Here is a 24,178-nt window from a genome sequence, read left to right on the forward strand (position 1 = left end):
CAAATAGACACCCTCTGCATTTTTAGTGCAGCAGCTGCAGCCTTAACATAGGCCGGATCATGGAAAGCGTGGCAGGCAGGAGGTGGTGGCATGCTTTATGCCCATCTTTCTGTTTTACTGAAAACAGGTATTTTCAAACAAACTAAATGTCAGACTACAAATTTGGTTGGTAACAGTAACTATGCCGACATACTATATTTAGACTTCCATAAAACATTTTACTGAGTACTGTACAATGCTTTGTTAAAAATAACATAATAAGAAATGTGGCACATATTAACAAGATTAACAAGTAATTAACTGATAAGAATAAGAATCATAATTGCAGAATCACTATTCACGAGGGATATTTCTAATGAGTTCTGCAAAGACCTGTGCTTGGCCAACTGTAATTCAGTATCCTTAATAACACCGTGAAAGAAAATTAAAATAATTGCTACTGAGGTTAGCAGAGGACATAAAATAATGGAGCAGATAACAAGATACACAAAGTCACCTGCAGAGACCCACAGGGATCATGCCCTACATGTGGGTGTAACACAGAGGCGGTGCGGTTTATCGTGGCGTCTGCACTCCCCAAACAATGTAGATACTCACACAGCCAACTGCAGATTTTGGATACCTCGCCATACGCGTGTGTATATGGGACAAGCTATATAAATCATATTTAGATGATAAAAACGCTGGAAGGCAGTGATAGGGAGGAAGCAGTATTCCAGCAAGCAGTCTTATTTCCAAAGGGTTCAGATATCCTCGGGAATAACTACCTGCACATGATCCTTGTAGAGCGCAGCAGCTCAGGGAGCCTGATACTGGCACTGATGGCACAGTGTTGGTGTCTGCACATTCCCAAAAAAGCAAAGGTAACAAGATACAAAGGCCAGTTTTCCAAACATGATGAAATTTAGGAACCTAATTAAGTCGCTTCTCAGTGTCCAATTCCTGACACCAGGGATCAGCAGTTTAGCCTTTAAATTCTGGGGAGTTCATCTCTTCTGCGGTGCCACCTGAAAGATGACCTGACTCTCCTCTGCACTTCATGTGGTGTAAGGACTGTAACTCCTCGCCTCGCTCAGAAGCTGTCAGTCACCACCACAGCGGGAGGGTAAGCCTGGCTTCTACGCGATACGCTTCTACGCAATACGCTGGACAGGCTGCACCTTCTGTGGAGACACCAGCCTTTTTTCCAGGATCTTAAGAAGTTTGAGGTTTTCCATTTCCTTCTATGTTAACGAACAGTTTAAGATAACATTTACTTTAAATTGTAAGGGGCTTTTTTTAGCTTGTCAATCTCCATGTTACCCATTAGGTATCTGCAGCCAGGCAATTTTATTATGGTTATTATAGTTATTTTAACTTTGTGTTACTTTAGGATAGCTCTACTAGGACTAGATACCTTAACCTTGGCTTTCATACTAGGCCAGTGCAAATCCTTGAAGCCCGACAGCAAGACCCACTAACTTCTCCTAATGCAAGCTCTGTGCTACAGAAGCGTACGGAAGAACAATACGCTGTGCTTAATACAGAAGAAAACCACTGAAGTAGGGGAGAGAAAAAAAAAAAAAGACAGAACCACTAAGGCCAGAGAGTCAATCCCATTGTAGTTTTGTTTCTTCCAGTCTCCAATAACTTGTCTACTATTTCCTGAAGGACACAATTCTGCAGTTTAGTGATCTTGTCACAGAGGCAGGCTTTTCTGCTCGTTGTCTTTTCTACGTTTAACCTACTGCCATGATTTATAATCTCTGACTGTTCTTACAGGAATTCTGGAAAAAAACTCTCTTGGCTTTTATGTAGGGTTTTATTATTTGTAACTTATAAAATTCAATAAATACTCATCAAATTATTATTAGAAGAGTATGTTACTTTAGGATGCTAACAGCGGATGAGATCTGGTTATCTGCTGAAATGAGGTTAGAACAGCACAGAAGAGAAAACAGCAACTTTTAAATAAAACCTTTTAATCTTCCCCTGGTCCCTTGCACTTGCACTTGAGCACTAATGATGACACAGTGAGCATCTGCTTCCCCCCAGACAAGCCTGAATCTCCCCTAGCATTGCTGTTACACAAGTCTGGATACGAATTTACTCCATAACTGTCTAGTATCAGCACTATTTGGTACACAGAAGGTAAAAGCTTGTTTAATAAATTACTTCTAAGTAACAGGTTGAAAAGCAAGTGAAAAAAAAAAGGCAGCTCATTCTTAACCCCTTTAGGATCTATTTAATCGTATGTCTAAGCTGCTTGCCAACGTCCTTTTAAACTCATCCCTTTAGACTAATTCTTCCCCTTTTTATTGGGCTTGTAGCTTGTTTGGAAGAAAGCAAAAATAGCCCTGGGACATCCACCTTGTAATTCAATGCAGTAAACTCAAAGCTACCATTTCTTCAATCTACCATTTTAAAACCTTAAGGCTTTTAGTAGCTAATCCTGTGGTCTTCAGGAGAGTCTGAAGTCTAAATGGGCTGACAAGCAGAATCTCTGTTGCAAAAAAGCTTTCCAGAACAGGCATACTTTCCTTTATTATGAAAATAATTATAGATGTAGAGCTCAGAAAATAGCACTTGTGCTAATTAGGTAAGTGTTTGATCTTCCACCTCTATGTACTGAGATCTTGCTTCAGTGGTCAGGCTGGCTGGAGCATCACTTAATCCTAATTCATTTTGACAGAATGATTCAGCTCTGGCACAACCCGCTTGTCCCTTCATGTGACATCTGACTACAGAGATCACTTTATATTCCTAGCACCTAACCCACAAATAGGACTTCCAGCTCTTCCACTATTAAAAGCACAGCGGGAACTTGCTCATTTACAGTTAGAGCAGCAGATACTTGATTCATTTAGGAAATGCAACAGCACATGGACAGGAAAAACAAAATGTGTGAAGGATGGAATAAAAGAGAAAGCATGGCTATGCATTTACCTTGATCATTAGGCATTTTATCTGAGGATTCAGCTAGTGGGACAAGAACAGGGAAGGAAAAAACAAGAGAAAGATCACAAGGCTTGAAGGAGCGAGAGGCAGAATTTAAAGTTTCACATAGCATAAGCAGACTAGCTAGAGGTCTCATTTCTAATCACCAATACTCATATGCAAAAAGCACTGTTACAAAAATCTACTTTTCATTTTTCACCTCTCCTCAGAGTACTTTTTTTTTCAAGCTATCATGCGTTCGTACTATTTCACTAGTTACCCATCACCAAGCAGTTCTTGATTTAAGAGCCTGCTGGGTCACACCAGTGCCCTTGATATCATCCTCGTCACCAGCGAGCAGTTGTGCACTGGCTACCAACTCCCGAGGCTGCTGCTTTAGACCATTTCATCATGCGCAGACATGACACACAAGACCTAGAATCTTAAAGCAATTAAAAACTGGTTTTCTAAAAAGCACATTTAGGGCATGGACCAACATTAATAACTAATGACCTAAGTGCCCACCAGTAATTTTGAAACAACAAGTAATCAAACAGCTGAGCAACATTTGCACATGTATTAACTACACGCCAGAGCAACCCAATAGAAAATTTCATTCTACCCAAACTCCATTGTCTTCCTGTCTTTTCCAGTTTAAATATAAAATTCATGCTACTGGTATCTTATCCCTATAGAGACTGCACTCAGAACACGAGGAGGAATATATTTAGATATACGTGACAGTGACAGTTTACCTTTTGGGGTTCTGAACTGCACTGCCTCAGACATAGGCCCCATGCCCTTCGAGTTGCGGGCCTGAATTTTGAAATAATACGGAGTGTCCAGGGTCAGTTCCTGTATCTGATGGGTCAGTCTGTTGCCCACTACCGGTTCAATAACCCAGTCATGTATTTCAGCATTCACATCCGTACTGTAGTAAATGATGTATCCTAGCCAAAGGAAAAAGCAAAAGAACTTTATACATAAAAGAACAGGATAGTCGTAAGAACTCACAGAAAATGTTCTATTGACTTTTAACGGTGTTTGCACAGCTCAATGATTATGGGTTTTCTGAAAGTGTATTCTTACTTTTTCAAAGACTAAGAATGCATTCAAATATTAGACAGCCTTCCTACCTTAAATTTTAAACTGTTAAAAGTACATGTTTAGTGAAAAAAAGTGATTTAAAATATCAAAGTTATTTCTGATGACTGTTCACTGAATATGGAGAAATTCCTCATTTCGGTCTCTTTACCTGCTCATAAACTGAATAACATAAAATAACATAAAACTGTTATTATCAAAACATCCTCCAAGAATACTTACAGAAAATAACCTTAAAACAACAAAACATTCTCATGAACAGCTAAAGAACATGTGTTTAATAGTTTATAATGATTTTATTATTTTTCAGTTTATTAACAAAGACGACAATAATCTGAAGAGAAGTGAGGCTATCTCGCATGTCACAGAAGAAAAGTATGGGAAGAGTTTATGTTCTATTATTAAAATAACAGCAATTACAAACCAATCTGAAGTAAAAGCTTTATAACTTTTTTATATAAGAAACTCAGAGCCCCAGCATAAAATAAATACTTGCACAAATATAGGGTAGGGTCATCAGCTGCTTTGTGCACAACTTGCTGCTTCCCTTGTCCCACAGACCACCAGCCTGGGGGCTACAATAAGGGAGGGGAGATGTTCTCCAGAGTGGCGTCCACTTCTTCAAAGCCACTGAAAATATTGCTGATACCCCAAATTCATGTAATTCACAGTAACCAGTACGGCATGGAAGGTGACGCTTCAAACACCCGCTGCGGGTCTGGCATGCTTAACTTCTTCCCTTGGTGGCACAATTAACTACCGAGGGGTAGATTTAATGATTTGCTACTTGTACAGGTCACATAGCAACGTATCTGTAACTTGTTTAAGAAGGGACAACATATACATACATATAGTGACAGTTAAAAGCACTATATATAGCACAGTGGCACAAAACTACTGAGTTATGACTGCACTAATTAGTCAGCAACTCTAACGATGCACAAGCCTCTGGAATCCAGATTAGCACAGATCAGTATTTCCCATCCATCCTATCCCAGTCGAAAGGAGATCAGAGCTGAAAGGACAGGTGTTCCGCAGACTTGCTCTCCAGCGCGTGGAACTACACCATCCCTCAATTTTTACGGCATTACCTGATGCACAGAATGAACTGGGCCAAGTTAAGGAGTCATTACTGGAGCAGTAAGCAGCCTCTCCTGCCGGCAGCGGCTCTCCCCGCGAGAGGGCACTCAGCCCACACGTCCCCGAAAGCTCCTGCCCTGCTCGCCTCGGAAACGAAACATGTTCGGTGGACGCTGCGCTACCACAGCATGATTTATTTTTTAGCTTTTAACTGCTGCTTTTGCAAAAACTACTAAATACGATATGTTTTCACTCAACGCGTAGGAATACATGTAGGGTTCTCCTTCACAGTACAGACATTGCAAGGAGATGTTTTTACCTGGAAATCTGAATGTGTATGGTAATGTTTCTAACCACATTGTCCGAGGAAATGCTGATCTCTTTGTGCACTGTCTTCCCTTTCTCATGTGTGCACCTGATGTAAGATGATAGGCTTATCTTTTCAGCAGCACATAGAACCCGGGGATATTTGTGCCTGACATTTCACCCATCTGAATGACACTCACTGACTGCTGGCAACCGAGTCCTTTAACCTGCAGTTAAGATAAAGGCTCGTTTCTCCCGTCAAACCCTCTTTCCCATAGAGAGGAAACATCTTGTTGACACGAACACAGAACTGGCTTTATAGCCCGTATAAAACCATATACACACAACATACAAACAGCTGTGTGTGTGCAGAGACATACAAATGGCTCAGACAGCCGTCGCAGCGCGGAGTAAGCTGCCGCCTGTCAGAGCTGCATCCCTGCAGCGCCGGCTGCGAGATGCGCTGGGCACAGGACAGTACACGGAGCGGTGTGCTGCAGAGCCCCGCCAGCCCTGGGCTGGCTGGCAGCAGCCTCGCCAGACAGCGAGCGTACCTGCCAGAGCCAGGCTGTCGCACGGCAGCCTCCGCGCTGCATACACAGTGCCGCCATGCCTTTTAGGGGTCTGTCTTACAGCTTACTTCAAAAATTGTTGTAATTGCTAAAGGTTAAGAGTCTCCAGCATCCTGCCTTTTCAGAGGCTCCTCTCTAGAACCCGGGCTGCAGTACTGCCTGATCAGGTGCCAGCTGGTGACAGGCTTCCAAGGTGTGATTCTGCACCGTAGTTAATTCTGAGAACACAAGCAACATCATGCACTGCAAACTACGCCAAAAAAATCTGCTTTAACCTTAAAGCCTGGGGTAAAAAAGGAAAATTGAAGTGAATGATTTCAAAAAGCCTTTAGAAATGTGAATCCAAACAGAAATTACAGGAAGGAAATGGTAATTATTATTTTCTGTAAAATGATTTATCCTACATGAAAGCGATGCAGTTACAAAGGCACATAACAGTTTACTCATAATGGTTATGTCAGAGGTCTAATAAACTGACTTTAAATCTGTTCTGTGCCACAAAAATGACACAAAGATGACAAAGAGCACTGGGACCGAGTCTTCTATATAAAATACTGATGGGTCAGACGCATTACAGATGTATTTCTGGAGGCATGCTATTAGAATAGCACCAGCTGATGAAGGCAAAGGTTACTGAGATATTTAAACTTTCAATTATATTTCTGGTTAGACTCCAATTTCACACCGCAGTTAGTTTATATCTTATTATACTTTTACTAGGTACAAAAGTAAATAATTAATCTGAGCTACTAAAAAGATTGACAAAGAAGATATAGACCTCTTGGCTAGCTCCAGGCTAAATCAAGCACGGAATACGCTCACACAATCGTGCAGATTATTTTCTGCTGTTAACCAAGCATGTTATATCTGCCTTTATTGCTCACGCAAACTGCACCTGTAATTTTGCCATTGGCTTCCGATGGAGGCTGCCAGTTAACAATTATTGTCCGAGGCTTTCCCTCTTTGCTCACCACAGTCACGTCTTTGGGAGGCGAGGTAGGAACTGCAAACAAACACAAACCAGGCTATCAGAAACAGGTTGCCCAATTTCACCGCATATAAATAAGGAACCTCGGCACCTTCGCTTTTTATTTGTTTTACCACAGGTAAAAGGCACGTACAATAATAAAAACTCTGAATGTTCAATCTTCAAATAAATCTCCCACCTAGCGTAGTGGACTTACCAATTTACTCCATTCAACTGGCAAATGCCATCTGGCGTGCAGCTTCTCCTCTCCGTAAGGAGTTACCTGTTTCTACAGTGTTTCTGTCAGCAGATGCTGTGATTCATGACTGAATGAGCCCACGTGTCTTCAAAAACACGGCAGCTTTGCACAACTCTAACAGTTGGGGTCAACGACTTCTCACCTGAATTTCTTCGGTCATCACAGAAATTGCACACACTTGTGAAATAAATACATTTTACATGTGCAGGCATACGAAATATCACTGTATTTTCAGGTTTATGGTGGGACCAAGACATAGTAATGCCAATTTGCCACTTAAATCTGAATCAGCAAAGTAAATTCACGAGAGATTTAGAATCATAATCCATAATTGCTGATTTACTGTAGTGAAGAATTATTCGTGATTTGCAAGGAAATCTGTGCCACAGAAGCACGTGAAATCCAGAAATATTTGCTGTACACAGTCACCCAATCTTTTTCCTTTCTCTTTTGCCAGAGAACAAGATCGAGAGCAAGAAAGCAGGAGAGAGCACGTCCTTCTCCCAGCAGCCTCCTCCCACCTCAATGCAGGAAATGGCACAAACTGCTCCAGCTAAAGACTGAAACCCGAGACCCTTCTTGCTGTGAACTCAAATCTCCAGCTGGGGCTTAGATTAATGGCTTTCAAACGTACCCAGCCGGCGTCTCCAAAGGTGCATTAAACAGCCACAGTTTGCAATGCCACATTATGAAAAACATGAGACTTTATAGGTAACTTTTAGCAAAGTAAATCCGCCCTGGATATCTAATACTATAATAGTAACATTTAGTGCTTACATGGTGCTTTCTGCATTTAAAGAGCTTTATGAATATTGCCTATTAGCAATTAATCTGTCCATCCTCTGAGATGGCTACTTACTATCCCAGTGCAGACTAAGAGTTGGAGACCAGGCACAGCAAAAGCCAAAAAAGTTACTGTAACTATTATCCCAAATACTTACAAACACGCTCGACAGAAATGTACAGACACAAAGCATGATTCAAGGCCCTACAGTGAGCTTCAGAGAAAAAAAAAAATCAGGACTAGCCCTCAAGAGATTACTAATTCACAGACCAACACTGAACCCGGTATCCCGTATTTTTCTTCAGCATTAGCTGAGGAGCAAGTACTGCACAACACTGCTACTCATGAGTATTCAAAAATAATGAGTCACACACTCAGGAATTTGGCGAGTAATATAAATCACAAGATCTGTTATGAGAAAATATATTTAGCCCTTTTTTTTTTCATTTGCTTGTTAGTTCCCAAGCTTTTAGGTCATGTTTACAAATATTCTTTACAACCACCCCGACTAGAAATTTACTTTCTATTTAAATGAGTAGAAATGAGACCTCCTGCATCTCACCCTTACTCCTCCTCTACTTTTTGAGTTTCATATTCTAAGAACTTTATTTGTGCAACTTTTGCAATCTCTTATCTTAGTGTACAGTTACGGACGAGAACTGTACATCTGTCAGCAAAAATACCAAATAATGTGTTTTAACATGGGATGGGCGTAGTAATCAGGAGCTGTGCTGTCCAGAAGGGCACCTGGCTCCACATTGTGGGATTCCCACCAAAATCTAAAGCAACTGAAGCTCGCTAAGGGTTCATAAGACCTCAGAGCAAGTTATGAGCTTTCTGATTTTACCTTGGTTTTGCTTTTTCTTATTTCTTGTTTTCAAGTATTTGGATGATTTCACCAGTTCTTTGCATGCTTGATTTTTTTTTGCTGTATTTTCATTTAGCATGAGAAGCACAGGGTAATTTGGATAGGCCCGTTTTTGTCCTTACAGTTCAAATAATCAGAAAAATAAGCATAATAAGCAGTAAATTTAATTGCACAAACATCATTTAACAGTGCAGGATAAGAAGAGCTAATGAGGGACGGGTCCTGGACCTCACAGTGACTCCATGGGCTCAAGCTCCTCCCGGCAGCTTCAAACCCTTTTCCGCCCTGTACTTGGAGAGCGCGTCGTTTCCACAGCCCCAAGAACTGCAGGGGCAATTCCTGCTGAGAACCAGAATGTAGCTCTGAGATGGACGCTTAATTTCTGCTGGGATTTTTTGGTTGTTCATTTGCCTCATGCACTTTGTCACTCCGCAATAATTATCATCATAATTATAGCAAATTTTAATTATTATTTGCTAAAGTTTTTTTTTGTATTTGCTATTAACATGCTATTTCTGAGATGTTTCAAGCGTACGCTTCTTTATTCTCCCCTGTCCGTGCACTGTGGTACATTATTCATTACTTCTCTGTAATTTGATGTAAATTCTTTTGCATGCAATCATCCCTTTGAATTCTGAAGTGTGTTGTTGTTTTTTAATCAGAATTTCTGACTAAACTATAAAGAAAAGAAGCCCCCAGCAAGTACTCATCAGCATAGTAATTTTAAATACATGCTTTCCCTCCTCCAGAATTCTGGCAGACGCGACTTCATTCATCTCATCAGGAATGCTGACCCTTCCAGAAAGACGCGCAGCAGTACCTAATTCAAAAGTTGTTCCGTGTGCTGTCATACTCCACGTACTCGATCTTCGACCTTTAGTCACCATCACAGAGAACTCATACAAGGTATTTGGTTTTAACCCGGTCACTAAATAGCTCAAAGTGGTCGCATTTGCAGTCTGAAAGAAAAACAAAGTGTCAGTAACTTCTGAACTGAAAACCACCCATCACCAGCTCGAAAGGCAATTGTTTAAAACATTTTAGCATTGCTGCATTTTCATAACCACAGTCATTAATTCTGTAATGTTTTTGCTCTGTCATGCAAATTCATTAATCAAGTATTAATGTGCAATTGTGTTATCCTAAACTAGAAATTCTTTCTGCAATCAGCAAGAGCATTTAATAGCAGTCAATTATAAATTTAAAAAAAAGGGGGGGGGGGAAACACAAGGTCCAGGGCACACTTGTTATGCAGCAGGCTAAATTACTGTCTACTTGGGGGGTTTAATTTACAGCATTTCATTAACTGATCTGGCTAGGGAAAACAATGAAGCAGAGCTAACTATAACAGTCCTTGAAATCTGTATCTGTGTGCCAAATTCCTGTTAGATTTTTCAGTAAATATTTAACATACTTTAAAAAAAAAAATCAACTGAAAGTACAGGTGCTGAGAGACTTAAAGATAATTAAGCTTTATTAACAGGTAGATTTTTTTTTAGGAAAAAATGGTTATCTAGGATCACACACTGAAACTACACATGGTTTAGAGTGTGATTTATAACTCAGCCATTTAGGTAGAATTTTTGACTTTCAGGTTAAAATATCTGGTATTTGCTGTATGTGATTTGAACGTAAACACAAAGTACTTGAGGCCTATGGGGGGAGGGGAAATCTACATGTATGTATATTCCTTACTTTGACCTACAGTGATCTAAGCATAGAATTAATGAGTTAGTTGTTTCAAAACTGACAGGGCCATACAACCACTACACTAACAGCTACTGCCTTCAGACCGCAACAGTTTGCAGCTAATCCTTTTCAAGCAAAAGGCCATCCATAAATGCGCATTCCCTGAAGACTCTCTGAATAACACAGCCCAAACTCTACAAAGGCAACTCTTCTCAAGTATCCATGCCAGCATTTTTGTGACACCAGGTGACAGTTCAGCAAACTGTTAGCCCATGTATTTTGCTTGTTCACAGACATGCGTTTTGCCAGGCAGACATCGTAAGGGTGGCCAGACAACAAAGATATAAAACTAATAAAAATAAAATTCTCAATTTACTTTAAACCTTTACGTGACACAAAACTGAGTGTAGTTTCAAAGTAAATGTGACTGTGGCCAAATGGTTCAAATAGCTAAGTGTAGGGCAGGACAGTTCTTACACTAGTTCAGTGACAAAGCCTGACTGAACACAACCTCCCTAGTACGGACACGAAGCCCTGTGTTCAGAAGAGCTTTTCATCGGCTCCTGAAGAGCCAAGCAACATTCTCTCCTGGCTCTTCGCAGTGCAGCTCAGGGACACTGGGAAAAAGCTGATGCTTCAGCAGAAGCTGCAAAGACCCTTGGCTGGGACCATCACCTCATGAGAAGACTCTCCTAGCATCTTGCAGTATGAGCTGACTTTTCCCCCGCAAAGCACACCATTTCTTCCTCTCCAGAATACCTGTGGAAATTCCTAACGTTATTTAAGCATTTGATTCTGTTTGTAGTACTTTTTTGCTCCTGGCTTCAGTCACATGTGGCAGCTGGAGTCCTGAAGTTGTATTTTTCATCTATGCCTTTGAAACTCGGTATCTTTTAGTTTCACTGCGCATCACACTGAATGTAAATGACACATGAAAGGCTAAACTGGAGTGTTAGACTACTCTGGTTTCTTCATTTTTAACACCATTTACTGTTTTTAAGATCACAACATATCCCATGGTATTAAACCCTGCTCACCTACTAGAAATAAACTTCATAAATACTACCCTGTAAAATTTATTTTCCTTTTATACAGTCCTAAAAGATCTAAGTTAAGATTTAATATTTTAGCTTACGCTTGAGAGCACACTGATAAATCACAGGTAGCCTGCGAGGAGGACAACTCTGCTCCACCAACAAAGATTCTTTGAGAAATGCTCTCTGATCCACATTAGTGAAACTACACGGTTCAAAGCACAGTGGCGTGTTTTAGCTTCAGGAACTGTATCACATCTGTTCCTGTGTTTATAAGCTCCAGACTGAGACAACTCCTATACAAATCTAAGAAAATACAGCTCCTTAAGGTGGAACCTCTTAACTTGTATTTGAAGCACGCAGCCTCTTCTTTAATAGCAGTTTGTGAATGTCAGCATAGAAGCGGGGAGCAAATGTAGAAAGTATGAATGAACTAGATCAACATCCGATTTACGGACGAGAGGGATGGATGAAACAACACTGTGTTGAACAGATGTAGCTTTGGATACTAGAGAACTGACACCAAGATAAGATTTCTGTGTGCAAGGCTGCGTAACGGAGAAGCTCCGATGCAACGGGGCGAACAGCCTCAAAACATGCAATAAGTAACAAAGCTGCTAGAGATGGCCATGACAAACAATATACTGGCTCCTACTTCATAAAGTTCCCAAAGACCTGACTGAAATGCAGCAGCTTATTCAGCAGCACCCCTGAAAAGAGGTTTTGACTTCCCTAAAATCAGCAATTGTACTTGTCCAACAGAGTAGTACAGAATTTATGATTGAAAGAAAGAAAGAAAAGCAGGATGTCAGTTCTCCAAACATCGTGGGCTGCAAATGATTGGAGCAAATGTTCTCAAACTTATGTCCTTTCAGCCAAATGCTTTTTACAGTGACTAATTTGGAACTATATTCCATCATTATATATTATTTTTGGTCCACAATAAAACTGCTTGACCACAAGTCACCAGCACCGAGAACGGTGACAGTATTGCATTTACCGCTGAGGGTGGGTTTCTGTAAGCATTTAACGAATGAAACTGCAGCATTATATAAATCACTCCCAAGACATCCTCTGCACGACTCAGGAATGTGGGTTCATAAATAACTTGCCTTTACAGGAAGAACATATACGTCTTTCAATTAAAAAAAAAAATCTGGTTTGTAACAAGATTGCTCTGTAAAAGCATGAAGGGAGCTCCACTAGCTGGATATTTTAACAACCATTTCCTTTGAGTCTCACTTCGATGTGACATTTGCAGTCAGCATTTCTGAGGCCTCCAGGTAACTCTGAAAATTAAAAAATATCCAACCACCCAACTAAAAAAAATCCAAACCAATAAACCAAACCGCAAATCTAGTCTCCAAATCAAAGCAGGAGATGAAAATCAAAGAAGGCAGGGATATCATATTGTTATATATTTTGGACCTATTCAGTTCCCAAAGGAAAGGTTCACTATCAACTTCATATGAACAGAAGAGGTTGTAAAAGGAAACTTAAAACCGCCAGGGTAAATATTTTTCCTGCATGACTCACCCCACAAATTCAGATTCTTCTGCTCACTGGAGAGCAGCCATTAGTAACACATACCTTATTAATGCATTACTGGCTCCTCTAAAGGTAAGCCCACATCTGCCATACCAAGTGCTCTCGTTAGGGTGAAGTAGAAAGGACAAAACCGTCACGACAGCCATGGTCCCCCACCAGGACGTAACTCTGGCAGTTTCTGCCTTCCTTCCCTGAGCCAGCTCTTCTGTCCACTCACACATCACAGCCCGTCTCCCATCTCCTTCCCACACACAGGCAGAAGAGACCACAGAACCGACTACTTCCACTACATCAGAAGAATCTCTGAAGTGCGGATTTAACTGAGCAGTACTGATCTGAACTCAGTCCAGGCACCTAAACGGAACCAGGCACACCTCTGTGCCGTTTCCTAAGTGCTTGTCTCTACTCTCCGCTTTCACTTAACCCTGACTTGAACACGAAACAACTTCTCACTGAAATAACGCAGCTGTTAGTGTTGTCAAAACTCCAATACCTTGTACTTCGTATTTGCAGGAATATTGGTTTTCCAGCGAACTGTGTAGTAGCGAGCATCTGTGATCTTCTGGTTCTTCGGCAGAGAGTTGTCTGCCCAAGTGATCCGTATGGTGTCATGACTCAGAATGGAAGCCTGAACTCCCACCGGTGGCATCATGGGAGACGGATCTGGCACTGGAGTGTATGGAGCATTAATAACAAACAAATCAACCTCGGAAGTGTCTAGGGAATTGATGGGTAAAAAGTAGTGTATTATAATTAAAAAGGGAGAAGGTGGCATTTTAATGTACACAAAAACAAAAAAGGGGAAATGCAGGGTAGTACAATGAAATGAAAGGTGAGAAATGGAGAGAAAGAGAGAAAAGCCAGAGTTAATAGGCAACATCAGATTGGCTAATAAAATTACTCTTGCATCATGTGCCCTTCTTAAGACAGTAAGACAACATAAATATGCTAATATATACACCCAATCATATTAGTGTTCAATAGATTCACCCATGGCCTAAGAACCCCAAACCTACAGTAATTTTAACTTTGGCTTTATTTGCCGAAGTGTCCACTGATTCCTCTTCAGAAAACAATGAGGAGGAAAAAGAGCTGGAGTTCTGGACAGGTAAATGCCACTTCATAAACATTAGAGGGACCTCCCAGCACCTTTGAAAGAATGCTAATGTCAACCAAGTTCCAGTATCGTACAAAATTGCAATAACTGAAGAAACTGCAATTCCAGTGTCCTCTATAAAATCTGTAAGAATTCCTGCTCTTCAGAAGACTAAAGCACAAAGAAGTGTTACCATCTACACAAAATAACCGAGTCAGCACTCCAGTAGAGAGCAGTGAGCCATAGCACAGTAAGAGCTCACCTGCAAACAAATTTCTCTGCTTAAAATGTTTTACTAATGTATTACAAGGTAAAAAGAAAAATGCCAAGAACTTGTTTAGTGTGACTGCAGATTGAGACTTAGACAAAGAAAATACCAGCACCCCATTCAAAATATCAGTGTAGAAGACAAAAAAAAAAAAAAAAATCTATACTACTTGTTGATAAAAACCACAGTCAGGGCAATGCCTTTAGAACTGCAGCCACACCATGTGTGCTAACGCAATGGTCACTTTTTGAGTAAGAACATCAGTAATTAGCCAAAAGGTCAGTTTTGTATTTAAAATGAAACCAATCTGAGGTGGTTTATGAAACGGATGAAAGATGCAAGGCAATCACTGAAACAGTAACGCCAATCCGTTAAGGAAATAGAGTGTGCTTGATGGCACCGACGGATCATCACACGTTCAGCTGCTGTGCCTGTCAACAGCCGTCAGCCGTGCAGACGTTCAAAGCAGCCCCTTGCCTTTACCTGAGTGGGGCCTGGTCACCGCACTCTCGTAGAGAGGGATTCCTTCACCGACGTTGTTGAACGCTTTCAGAGTTATGACATAGTGGGAGCTGGGGTCTAAAGGGAAAAAATACACTTCTTATTAGGGCAAGCTGTCAGCAAATCCTGTTTTCTGCTTCTCTGTATTCTCTTCATTCAGTATTTTATTTTTTAACTGAAATATGAAATATTTAGACTAAATTTGAATTGAATATGTCTCCATACAGACCTTCTGTTAGTGTTCAGTAGTTCTCATACAGTGTAAGTCTACAGTTACAGCAAATCTACCTTAAGTACAGTCAAAATGGTAGTGAAGAAAAACATTTCAAAATTAACATTTTAATTTGCTGCATTATAAAATTACTCAAAACTCCAATTTCATGGAACTTCTCAATAGTCTGCAATATTTATTTTTCTTTCAGGATACCTTACCTACTACAGAGAATTCTGTGGAGGGGGGAATCTATATTTTTCTTTTAAAGTAGATGCCACTGTATCTTGGTGACATTTCAGTTTCTGTTTTTGCCTGAAGCGACCTGTTCTGCAGCTCCAGAAGGAGAATAAGGAAATGCTGCTCAGCATGAAAGTTTTTGTAATAAGCATTGAAGGGAAAGCATCAAATCAAAATGCACTATGCTCCAAACTTGGTGAATTTAGGATTCTGGGCTGGGGGGGGTGGTGTTGTTCCTCTGCCTCTTTCTCTATCATCAGAAAACTGAGTTTATTTGACATTTCTCAATGGTTTGGCATCCAGTATAGTATCTGAACAAGGAAAAAGATCCTCTTAAAAACACACATGTAGTTTTACTTATTTATAATACCATAATTAGAAAACAGTAACATAAATGAGAGGCAAAACTTGGGCACTGATCTTCATTCACTTTCCTCACCTAAATTTTCAATGGTGTAGTATCTCTGTTTATAGTCCACCTTGATGGTCTGCGCGTGAGGACTGCCAATGCCGTACCCTATCGCATAGCCTCTCACCACGATGTTCTGGTTTTCAGGTGGAGTCCAGCTTACTACGATACTGGTTACCAGCGGACGGACGTGTAAGGAACTTGGAACTTCAGGAACACGAGATTCTGTTAAAGAAAAATGATGCACTTAAAGGACTTCTCTTAAATTCAGGTAATTCCATGAAGAGCTGGGAGCTAGGAAGGTCAAATGCAGCACTGACGCAGACGCTGCAAAGGAGCGAGCTTTATTGTACAAGAGAGAGCAAAGAACTCTAATAAGCAGAAGAAAATTAACATAGTTTTGTGTCCTAATATATTTTAATAGATCCTCTTCTGAAAAGAAAGGACAGTCGTACTGTCAGATCTGCTTCAAGGCAGACTTTTTTGATGTTTCTGCATGTTCCTTCCAATTTGCAATTTTTCAAAATATGCATTAAATTTATCACGTCCTTCTCTTTCTGTCCTGGGTTTGGCCAGAACAGGGTTAATTTTCACCGGAATCCAGGAAGGGGCACAGCCGGGGGGTGGGGGCTGACCCCACCTGGCCAAACAGAGCCCGGTATCCCATACCATGTGACGTCACGCTGGGTTCTGGTGGGGGGGGTGGCGCGGCAGGAACGCACTCGCGGCTTGCGGGGAGGGGCGCAGCGCCGGCCCTGTTTCGGGAGAGCGGCTGTCTGGGTCGTTACGGTTCGTTGTTGTGTTTTCTCCTTATTTGTATCGTTGTTGTTCCTGTTTCCCTCTGTTTGCTGTTCTGTTAAACTGCCCTTATCCCGACCCACCAGTTTCTGCCTCTTTCTTTTCATTCTCCTCCGCACGCCGGCGGGGGGAGGGGCGGCCGCGTGGCGCTTTTGTTGCCGGCGGCAGCCGAAACCAAAACATTAAATTGGCGCCCAAGCGTGGGGCAGGGATAACGGCAGGGCTGAGCAGCGGGTGTTAAAACTGTTTTCTTAGATTTGCTTAAATTTTGTTATACGCATTTACTGTGTTAGTTAAAGTCGCCGGTAAAAATGTTTCTGACTTTGATCAAATATCTCTGCTACGTAAATCCTTACTTGCTGTATGTGTTTGCGGCCGTGCTGTTTGTTACCTCGGGAAAAAAGATCAGGATGATGATTTTGCTGTACTGTACGATATCGACTTATGATATGATAACATCACTGTGCATGAAATTAGTCTTGTATCTGCATGCGGCACTGCGGTCATTCCCGTACCTCGGATACTATGTCTTAGAATTTGTTAATAATCAAACCCAGTCTGTGGGGAAAGCCGAAGGGGATACCTTCCCCCACTCTTTCACCCCCCCTCTCTCCCTCAGGCTGGTCCTAACTGCTTTTGAGAATTTCGAGTACCCGTGGGATGCTCAGGGCAGCACTCTCCTTTTGTTCTGCCTCCTGAATGGGTTTCAGCTTTTGTTTAGGGTTAAACAAGTCGTTAAGAACATCGTGCAGAGACCTGCCCCGGGGCTGGATAGCTGTGAGTGGCTGGGTGTGTGGGACAGCATGGGCAAGTACCTAGGGCAGTGGGCACCTCCGGTGTGTTTTAAACTCACCCCTGAACAAATTCAGAATCCGGAAAAACTAGTAAAATATCTGCAAAGAGTGTGCTGCCACCCGGGGAACTCCAGAGAGACACAAATCAATGCAACGTGCTGGGGTCTGGCCCACGCCTACCGAGCCATGTTCAACACTGTTCAGTGCCCTAAAGGGGAAAGAGGGGGAAACGAAGCAGCAGGCACTGCGGCTGGCGCTGCCCCCCCAGCCGGCCCTGCAGCCCCTCCAGCCCAGCAGGCAGTCACAGCCCCCCCGACCGGCACCACGGCTGCTGCAGCCACAGCTGCAGGGTCTGCCTCAGTTTCCCTGGCAGGCACAGCAGCTGCTCCAGCCCCCGCTCTGGCTGCAGGCATCGCGGCTGAGCCCAATGACCAACCTGTGCCGGTAGCAGTCGCCCCCGTAAAACTAAAGAAAGACGCAAAGAGAGCAGATCGCTCCGGGAGGGATCACGATGAGCCAGGGTCATCGCGGGAGACAGAGACAGAGATCATCACCCGGTCCCTGTCCCTGGGTGAGCTGCGAGACATGCGGAAAGACTTCAGCCACCACCCAGGAGAGCACATTGCCACCTGGCTGCTGCGGTGCTGGGATAACGGGGCCAGCAGCTTGGAATTAGAGGGCAAGGAAGCCAAGCAGCTGGGATCCCTGGCCAGGGATGGGGGCATTGACAAGGCCATTGGGAAAAAGGAATAAGTCCTCAGCCTCTGGAGGAGACTTCTCTCAGGGGTGAGGGAGAGATAACCCTTCAGTGACGATTTTGTATGTCATCCTGGCAAGTGGACCAATATGGAAAAGGGTATTCAGTACTTGAGGGAATTAGCTGTGCGGGAGCTGGTTTATAATGAACCAGGCGATGACCAGTTACCTACAGACCCAGATGAAGTCCAGTGCACAGCATCTATGTGGAGGAAGTTTGTGCGGAGCGCACCCTCCTCATATGCCAACTCACTGGCAGTTGTAAACTGGAAGGGTAAGGAGGCACCAACAGTGGATGAGGTGGCTGTCAGACTCCGCCAATATGAGGAAAGTCTCTCTTCCTCCCTTGTCTCAGCTGTGAATAAATTGTCCCAGAAGGTCCAGTGACTCGAACAGAGTATGTCCTACTCCCCACCTGTGCGGGCCCGCGTCTCAGCTATTAGGGGCAGGCGTTTCTCTGCTCAGGAGAGGGAATACAGAGGCTATACACCCCGGGGCACCCTGTGGTTTTACCTGCGTGACCACGGAGAGGACATGAGGAAGTGGGATGGAAAACCCACCTCAAGTCTAGAGGCACGAGTACGTGAGTTGCGAGGTAAAACAATCACAAAAGGGGATTCTGTTAGGAAAAATGCCGCTCCAGTTTCCAGAAGCCAGCTCTCCAGACCAGGTAGACAGTTCGACCTTGATTCCGATCCTCTGGAGGGGACCTCCAAGTCATTTTTACAGCAGGTGAGCAGCAAATTCTCTGACGAGGATTAGAGGGGCCCTGCCTCCAGCCAGGTGGAGGAAAGGGACAACCGTGTCTATTGGATGGTGTGGATTCGGTGGCCTGGCACGTCAGATCCACAAGAGTATAAAGCTCTAGTGGACACTGGTGCACAGTGTACTTTAATGCCATCAGAGTTCAAAGGGTCAGAGTCCATTTGCATTTCGGGAGTGACAGGGGGGTCCCAAGAGCTGAGTGTACTGGAGGCTGAAGTGAGCCTCACTGGGCAGGACTGGCAGAAGCACCCCATTGTAACTGGCCCCGAGGCTCCGTGCATCCTTGGGATAGACTATCTTAGGAGAGGCTATTTCAAGGACCCAAAGGGGGTATCGGTGGGCTTTTGGCATAGCTGCTGTGGAGACGGAAGAAATTAAACAGCTGTCCATTTTGCCTGGTCTCTCGGAGGATCCTTCCGTTGTGGGGTTGCTGAGGGTTGAAGAACAACAGGTGCCAATCGCAACCACAACGGTGCACCGGCGACAGTATCGTACCAACCGAGACTCCCTTGTCCCCATTCATCAGCTGATCCGCCAGCTGGAGAGTCAAGGAGTGATCAGCAAAACTCGCTCACCCTTTAATAGTCCCATATGGCCAGTGAGAAAATCTACTGGAGAGTGGAGACTGACAATAGACTACCATGGCCTGAATGAAGTCACACCACCACTGAGTGCTGCCGTGCCAGACATGCTAGAACTTCAATATCAGCTGGAGTCAAAGGCAGCCAAGTGGTACGCTACAATTGACATCGCTAATGCATTCTTCTCCATCCCTTTGGCAGCAGAGTGCAGGCCACAGTTTGCTTTCACCTGGAGGGGCATCCAGTACACCTGGAATCGACTGCCCCAGGGGTGGAAACACAGTCCCACCATTTGCCATGGACTAATCCAGACTGCAATGGAAAAAGGTGAAGCCCCAGAACATCTGCAGTACATCGACGACATCATTATATGGGGTGACACAGCAGAGGAGGTTTTTGAGAAAGGGGAGAAAATAGTTCAAATCCTTCTGAAAGCCGGTTTCGCCATTAAGCGAAGTAAAGTCAAGGGACCTGCGCAAGAGATCCAGTTTTTGGGAATAAAATGGCAGGATGGGTGCCGTCAAATCCCAATGGATGTCATCAACAAAATAGCAGCTATGTCTCCACCAACCAGCAAAAAGGAAGCACAGGCCTTCCTGGGGGTTGTGGGTTTTTGGAGGATGCACATCCCAAATTACAGCCAAATTGTAAGTCCTCTGTACCACGTGACCCGGAAGAAGAATGATTTTGAATGGGGCCCTGAGCAACGACAGGCATTTGAACAGATTAAACGGGAGATAGTTCATGCCGTAGCCCTTGGTCCAGTCCGGTCAAGGCAAGAAGTTAAAAATGTGCTCTACACCGCAGCCGGGGAGAATGGCCCAACCTGGAGTCTCTGGCAGAAAGCACCAGGGGAGACTCGAGGTCGACCCCTGGGGTTCTGGAGCCGGGGATACAAAGGATCCGAGGCCCGCTATACTCCCACTGAAAAAGAGATTCTGGCAGCATATGAAGGCGTTCGAGCTGCTTCAGAAGTGGTCGGCACTGAAGCACAGCTCCTCCTAGCACCACGATTGCCGGTCCTGGGCTGGATGTTCAAAGAGAGGGTCCCCTCTATGCATCATGCCACCGATGCTACGTGGAGTAAGTGGGTCGCGCTGATCACCCAGCGCGCCCGAATGGGAAACCCCAGTCGCCCAGGAATTCTGGAGGTCATCATGGACTGGCCAGAAGGCAAAGATTTTGGAGCATCGCCAGAGGAGGAGGTGACACGTGCTGAAGAGGCCCCACTGTATAACCAGCTGCCAGAAGATAAGAAACAGTATGCCCTGTTCACGGATGGGTCCTGTCGCATTGTGGGGAAGCAGCGGAGGTGGAAGGCTGCTGTATGGAGCCCTACACGACAAGTCGCGGAAACTGCCGAGGGAGAAGGTGAGTCCAGCCAGTTTGCAGAGGTGAAAGCCATCCAGCTGGCTTTAGACATTGCCAGTCGAGAGAAGTGGCCAGTGCTCTATCTTTACACCGACTCTTGGATGGTGGCCAATGCCTTGTGGGGGTGGCTGCAGCAATGGAAGAAGAACAACTGGCAGCGCAGAGGCAAACCTATCTGGGCTGCCCCATTGTGGCAAGATATTGCTGCCCGGCTGGAGCAGTTGGTTGTAAACGTCCATCACGTGGACGCCCACGTCCCTAAGAGTCGGGCCACTGAAGAACATCAAAACAACCACCAGGTAGATCAGGCTGCTAAGATTGAAGTGGCTCAGGTGGATCTGGACTGGCAACATAAGGGTGAACTGTTTATAGCTCGGTGGGCCCATGACACCTCGGGCCACCAAGGAAGAGACGCGACATACAGATGGGCTCGTGACCGAGGGGTGGACTTGACCATGGATACCATCGCACAGGTTATCCATGAATGTGAAACATGCGCTGCAATCAAGCAAGCCAAGCGGGTAAAGCCTCAGTGGTATGGAGGACGATGGCTAAAATATAAATATGGGGAGGCTTGGCAGATTGACTACATCACACTGCCACAAACCCGCCAAGGCAAGCGCTATGTACTCACAATGGTGGAGGCCACCACCGGATGGCTGGAAACCTACCCTGTGCCCCATGCCACCGCCCGGAATACCATCCTGGGCCTGGAAAAACAAGTCCTGTGGCGACATGGCACTCCCGAAAGAATCGAGTCGGACAACGGGACTCACTTTCGCAACAGCCTCATAGACACCTGGGCCAAAGAACACGGTATTGAGTGGGTGTATCACATCCCCTACCATGCACCAGCCTCGGGAAAGATCGAACGTTACAATGGGCTGCTAAAAACCACTTTGAGGGCAATGGGGGGTGGGACTTTCAAAAACTGGGATACCCATTTAGCAAAGGCCACCTGGTTGGTTAACACCAGAGGGTCCACCAACCGGGCTGGTCCTGCCCAGTCAAAAGCTCAGCGCCCCGTAGAAGGGGATAAAGTCCCTGTAGTGCACATGCGGAACATGTTAGGGAAGACCGTTTGGGTCAGTCCTGCCTCGGGCAAAGGCAAGCCCGTCCGCGGGATTGCTTTTGCTCAAGGACCTGGGTGTACCTGGTGGGTAATGCGGAAGAATGGGGAAGTCCGATGTGTACCTCATGGGGATTTAATTTTGGGCGAGAATAGTCCATAAATAAATTGTATAAAGTTAGTTGTTAAATAACCCTGTCACTGTCTGTTATCACTGTTATAATTGTTATATTTTGTACCAGTAGTAGCATAGTAAGAATTGTCCAGATTAAAGAAGGATGGACTTTTTCGATGAAAACCTAGCAGAGCACAGCGATGATGGAACTGGACCTGGTTTTCAACAACTGGCATCCAGCAACTTCATCAAGATCAACATCTCCTGCAGACTGTGGGCACGGGCCGCACCAGATACATCAGCCGTGAGCTCCGGATGCAGCAAGTGACCGCCCATCACCACACATCACCTCCCCTGCCACGGAAGACCATAACGACAGATGGAGCCTGAAGTCATGGATTAAATGAACTCAACGGACACTTTAGAGTGATGATCCATAGACTAAGGGAATGATATCTGGAGACAGGAGAAGTGGTGGTGATCAACTGGACAATGGGGGACCTGGGCATGACGTAGATGGTATGGAATAAGGGGTGGATAATGTCCTGGGTTTGGCCAGAACAGGGTTAATTTTCACCGGACTCCAGGAAGGGACACAGCCGGGGGGTGGGGGCTGACCCCACCTGGCCAAACAGAGCCCGGTATTCCATACCATGTGACGTCATGCTGGGTTCCGGTGGGGGGGGCCGCGCAGCGGGAACGCACTCTGGCTTGTGGGGGCGCAGCGCCGGTCCGGTTTCGGGAGAGCGGCTGTCTGGGTCGTTACGGTTCGTTGTTGTGTTTTCTCCTTATTTGTATCGTTGTTGCTCCTGTTTCCCTCTGTTTGCTGTTCTGTTAAACTGCCCTTATCCCGACCCAACAGTTTCTGCCTCTTTCTTTCCATTCTCCTCCGCACGCCGGCGGGGGGAGGGGCGGCCGCGTGGCGCTTTTGTTGCCGGCGGCAGCCGAAACCGAAACACTTTCACAAAGCAATCTGCTTTTAGTCCCATCGTATCACTTGTGGGCATTAAAATAATTATACTGAAAACACACTGATGATGAAAGAAAGATTCCTGACCTCACTGTAGGGTTAAATAGAATACTCCAAAGCTGTAAGAATTGTTGGGACACTGGATATTGCACGTGCTGCAAAGGTTTCTCATGATTTGTCCTACACTCGTCGCTGTTTAAATCCTTGAGTCTCTTTAACATAATTCACAAAATATATGCAGACACTACACAACCATAACACAACATCAAAAAATGCTGCAAGTCCACATCACATGCTGGAATCCTACCCCCCAAGCGACACAAATCTCATCGCAACCCAACAGAGAGATGGAACGTGGATCCTTAACAACAGAAGGACTTCCGTGATATGTCCCTGTAATCTCCAAACATTTTCACTACAAGGATTGTTCCCCAGTGTTGATTACAACTTAAAAGCAATCCAAAAGCACAAGTCTACATACTTATGTCCATACCTTTGTTTTAACTTCTCCAAAATGAAATAAGTACTTTTGTCAGGCCGCTGGAGCCTGCCATACATTGAGAGATCATAAATAATTCTGTGCAATAGTAAGCCGAGTACTCCACTCTAAAATAAAACCAGTTCAGAGAGTTCTGCTTCCTGCAGGGATTTCATTTTAATGAAACATGCTGCATTTATCTAAAACATTTAATAAAACACCACAACAGGCTTATTTGGATCATAATATGCCACTGGCTGGCTAGCTCCAGCTGACACAGCTGATCAATTAAAGTTCACAACTATTAAATACAGAAAAGCTACAAACTGCAATACAAGAGATGACATTTTTAACTGCACGGAAGTTAGTGCATTGGGGATAAACTCTGTACAACTGTTTAACACCTTCTGCATACGCACTCCTGGGGGGACTTGCACCGACTCTGCAGAATTACACAGCCCTGCAACAGTATGGCTTCCATTCACATCGATGACACTATAAAGTGAATTATTTTCTATTTAAATTCAAAAAGCAGCAATGGAACAAAAATGAATTATGCGTTACGTGTCTATTGAACCTGAGAAATTAAAGATTAGCTGTAAATACATTTGCATGGTATTAAAATTACC

At 44.0% G+C, this 24,178-nt stretch overlaps 1 protein-coding gene across 10 annotated transcripts in view; it reads right to left on the minus strand.

Annotated features, from left to right (window-relative positions):
- The window catches only part of NEO1 (neogenin 1), a 239,229-nt gene that overhangs the window by 20,594 nt on the left and 194,457 nt on the right, over positions 1–24,178 (minus strand). For 6 of the 10 annotated variants that reach the window (XM_075431271.1, XM_075431266.1, XM_075431272.1 and 3 more), the window contains exons 15-21: positions 15,883–16,077; positions 14,975–15,070; positions 13,621–13,844; positions 9,677–9,815; positions 6,874–6,981; positions 3,672–3,866; positions 2,926–2,958 (exon numbers count right to left, since the gene is read on the minus strand). In XM_075431271.1, coding sequence (XP_075287386.1) covers positions 2,926–2,958; positions 3,672–3,866; positions 6,874–6,981; positions 9,677–9,815; positions 13,621–13,844; positions 14,975–15,070; positions 15,883–16,077 — 990 coding nt within the window. The remainder of the gene's footprint in view (positions 1–2,925; positions 2,959–3,671; positions 3,867–6,873; positions 6,982–9,676; positions 9,816–13,620; positions 13,845–14,974; positions 15,071–15,882; positions 16,078–24,178) is intronic. The other 4 variants (XM_075431268.1, XM_075431265.1, XM_075431267.1 and 1 more) reach the window with 2 other exon arrangements.

The sequence above is a fragment of the Opisthocomus hoazin genome, chromosome 10, assembly GCF_030867145.1.
Source record: "Opisthocomus hoazin isolate bOpiHoa1 chromosome 10, bOpiHoa1.hap1, whole genome shotgun sequence".
In the NCBI taxonomy this organism is placed as follows: Eukaryota; Metazoa; Chordata; class Aves; order Opisthocomiformes; family Opisthocomidae; genus Opisthocomus; species Opisthocomus hoazin.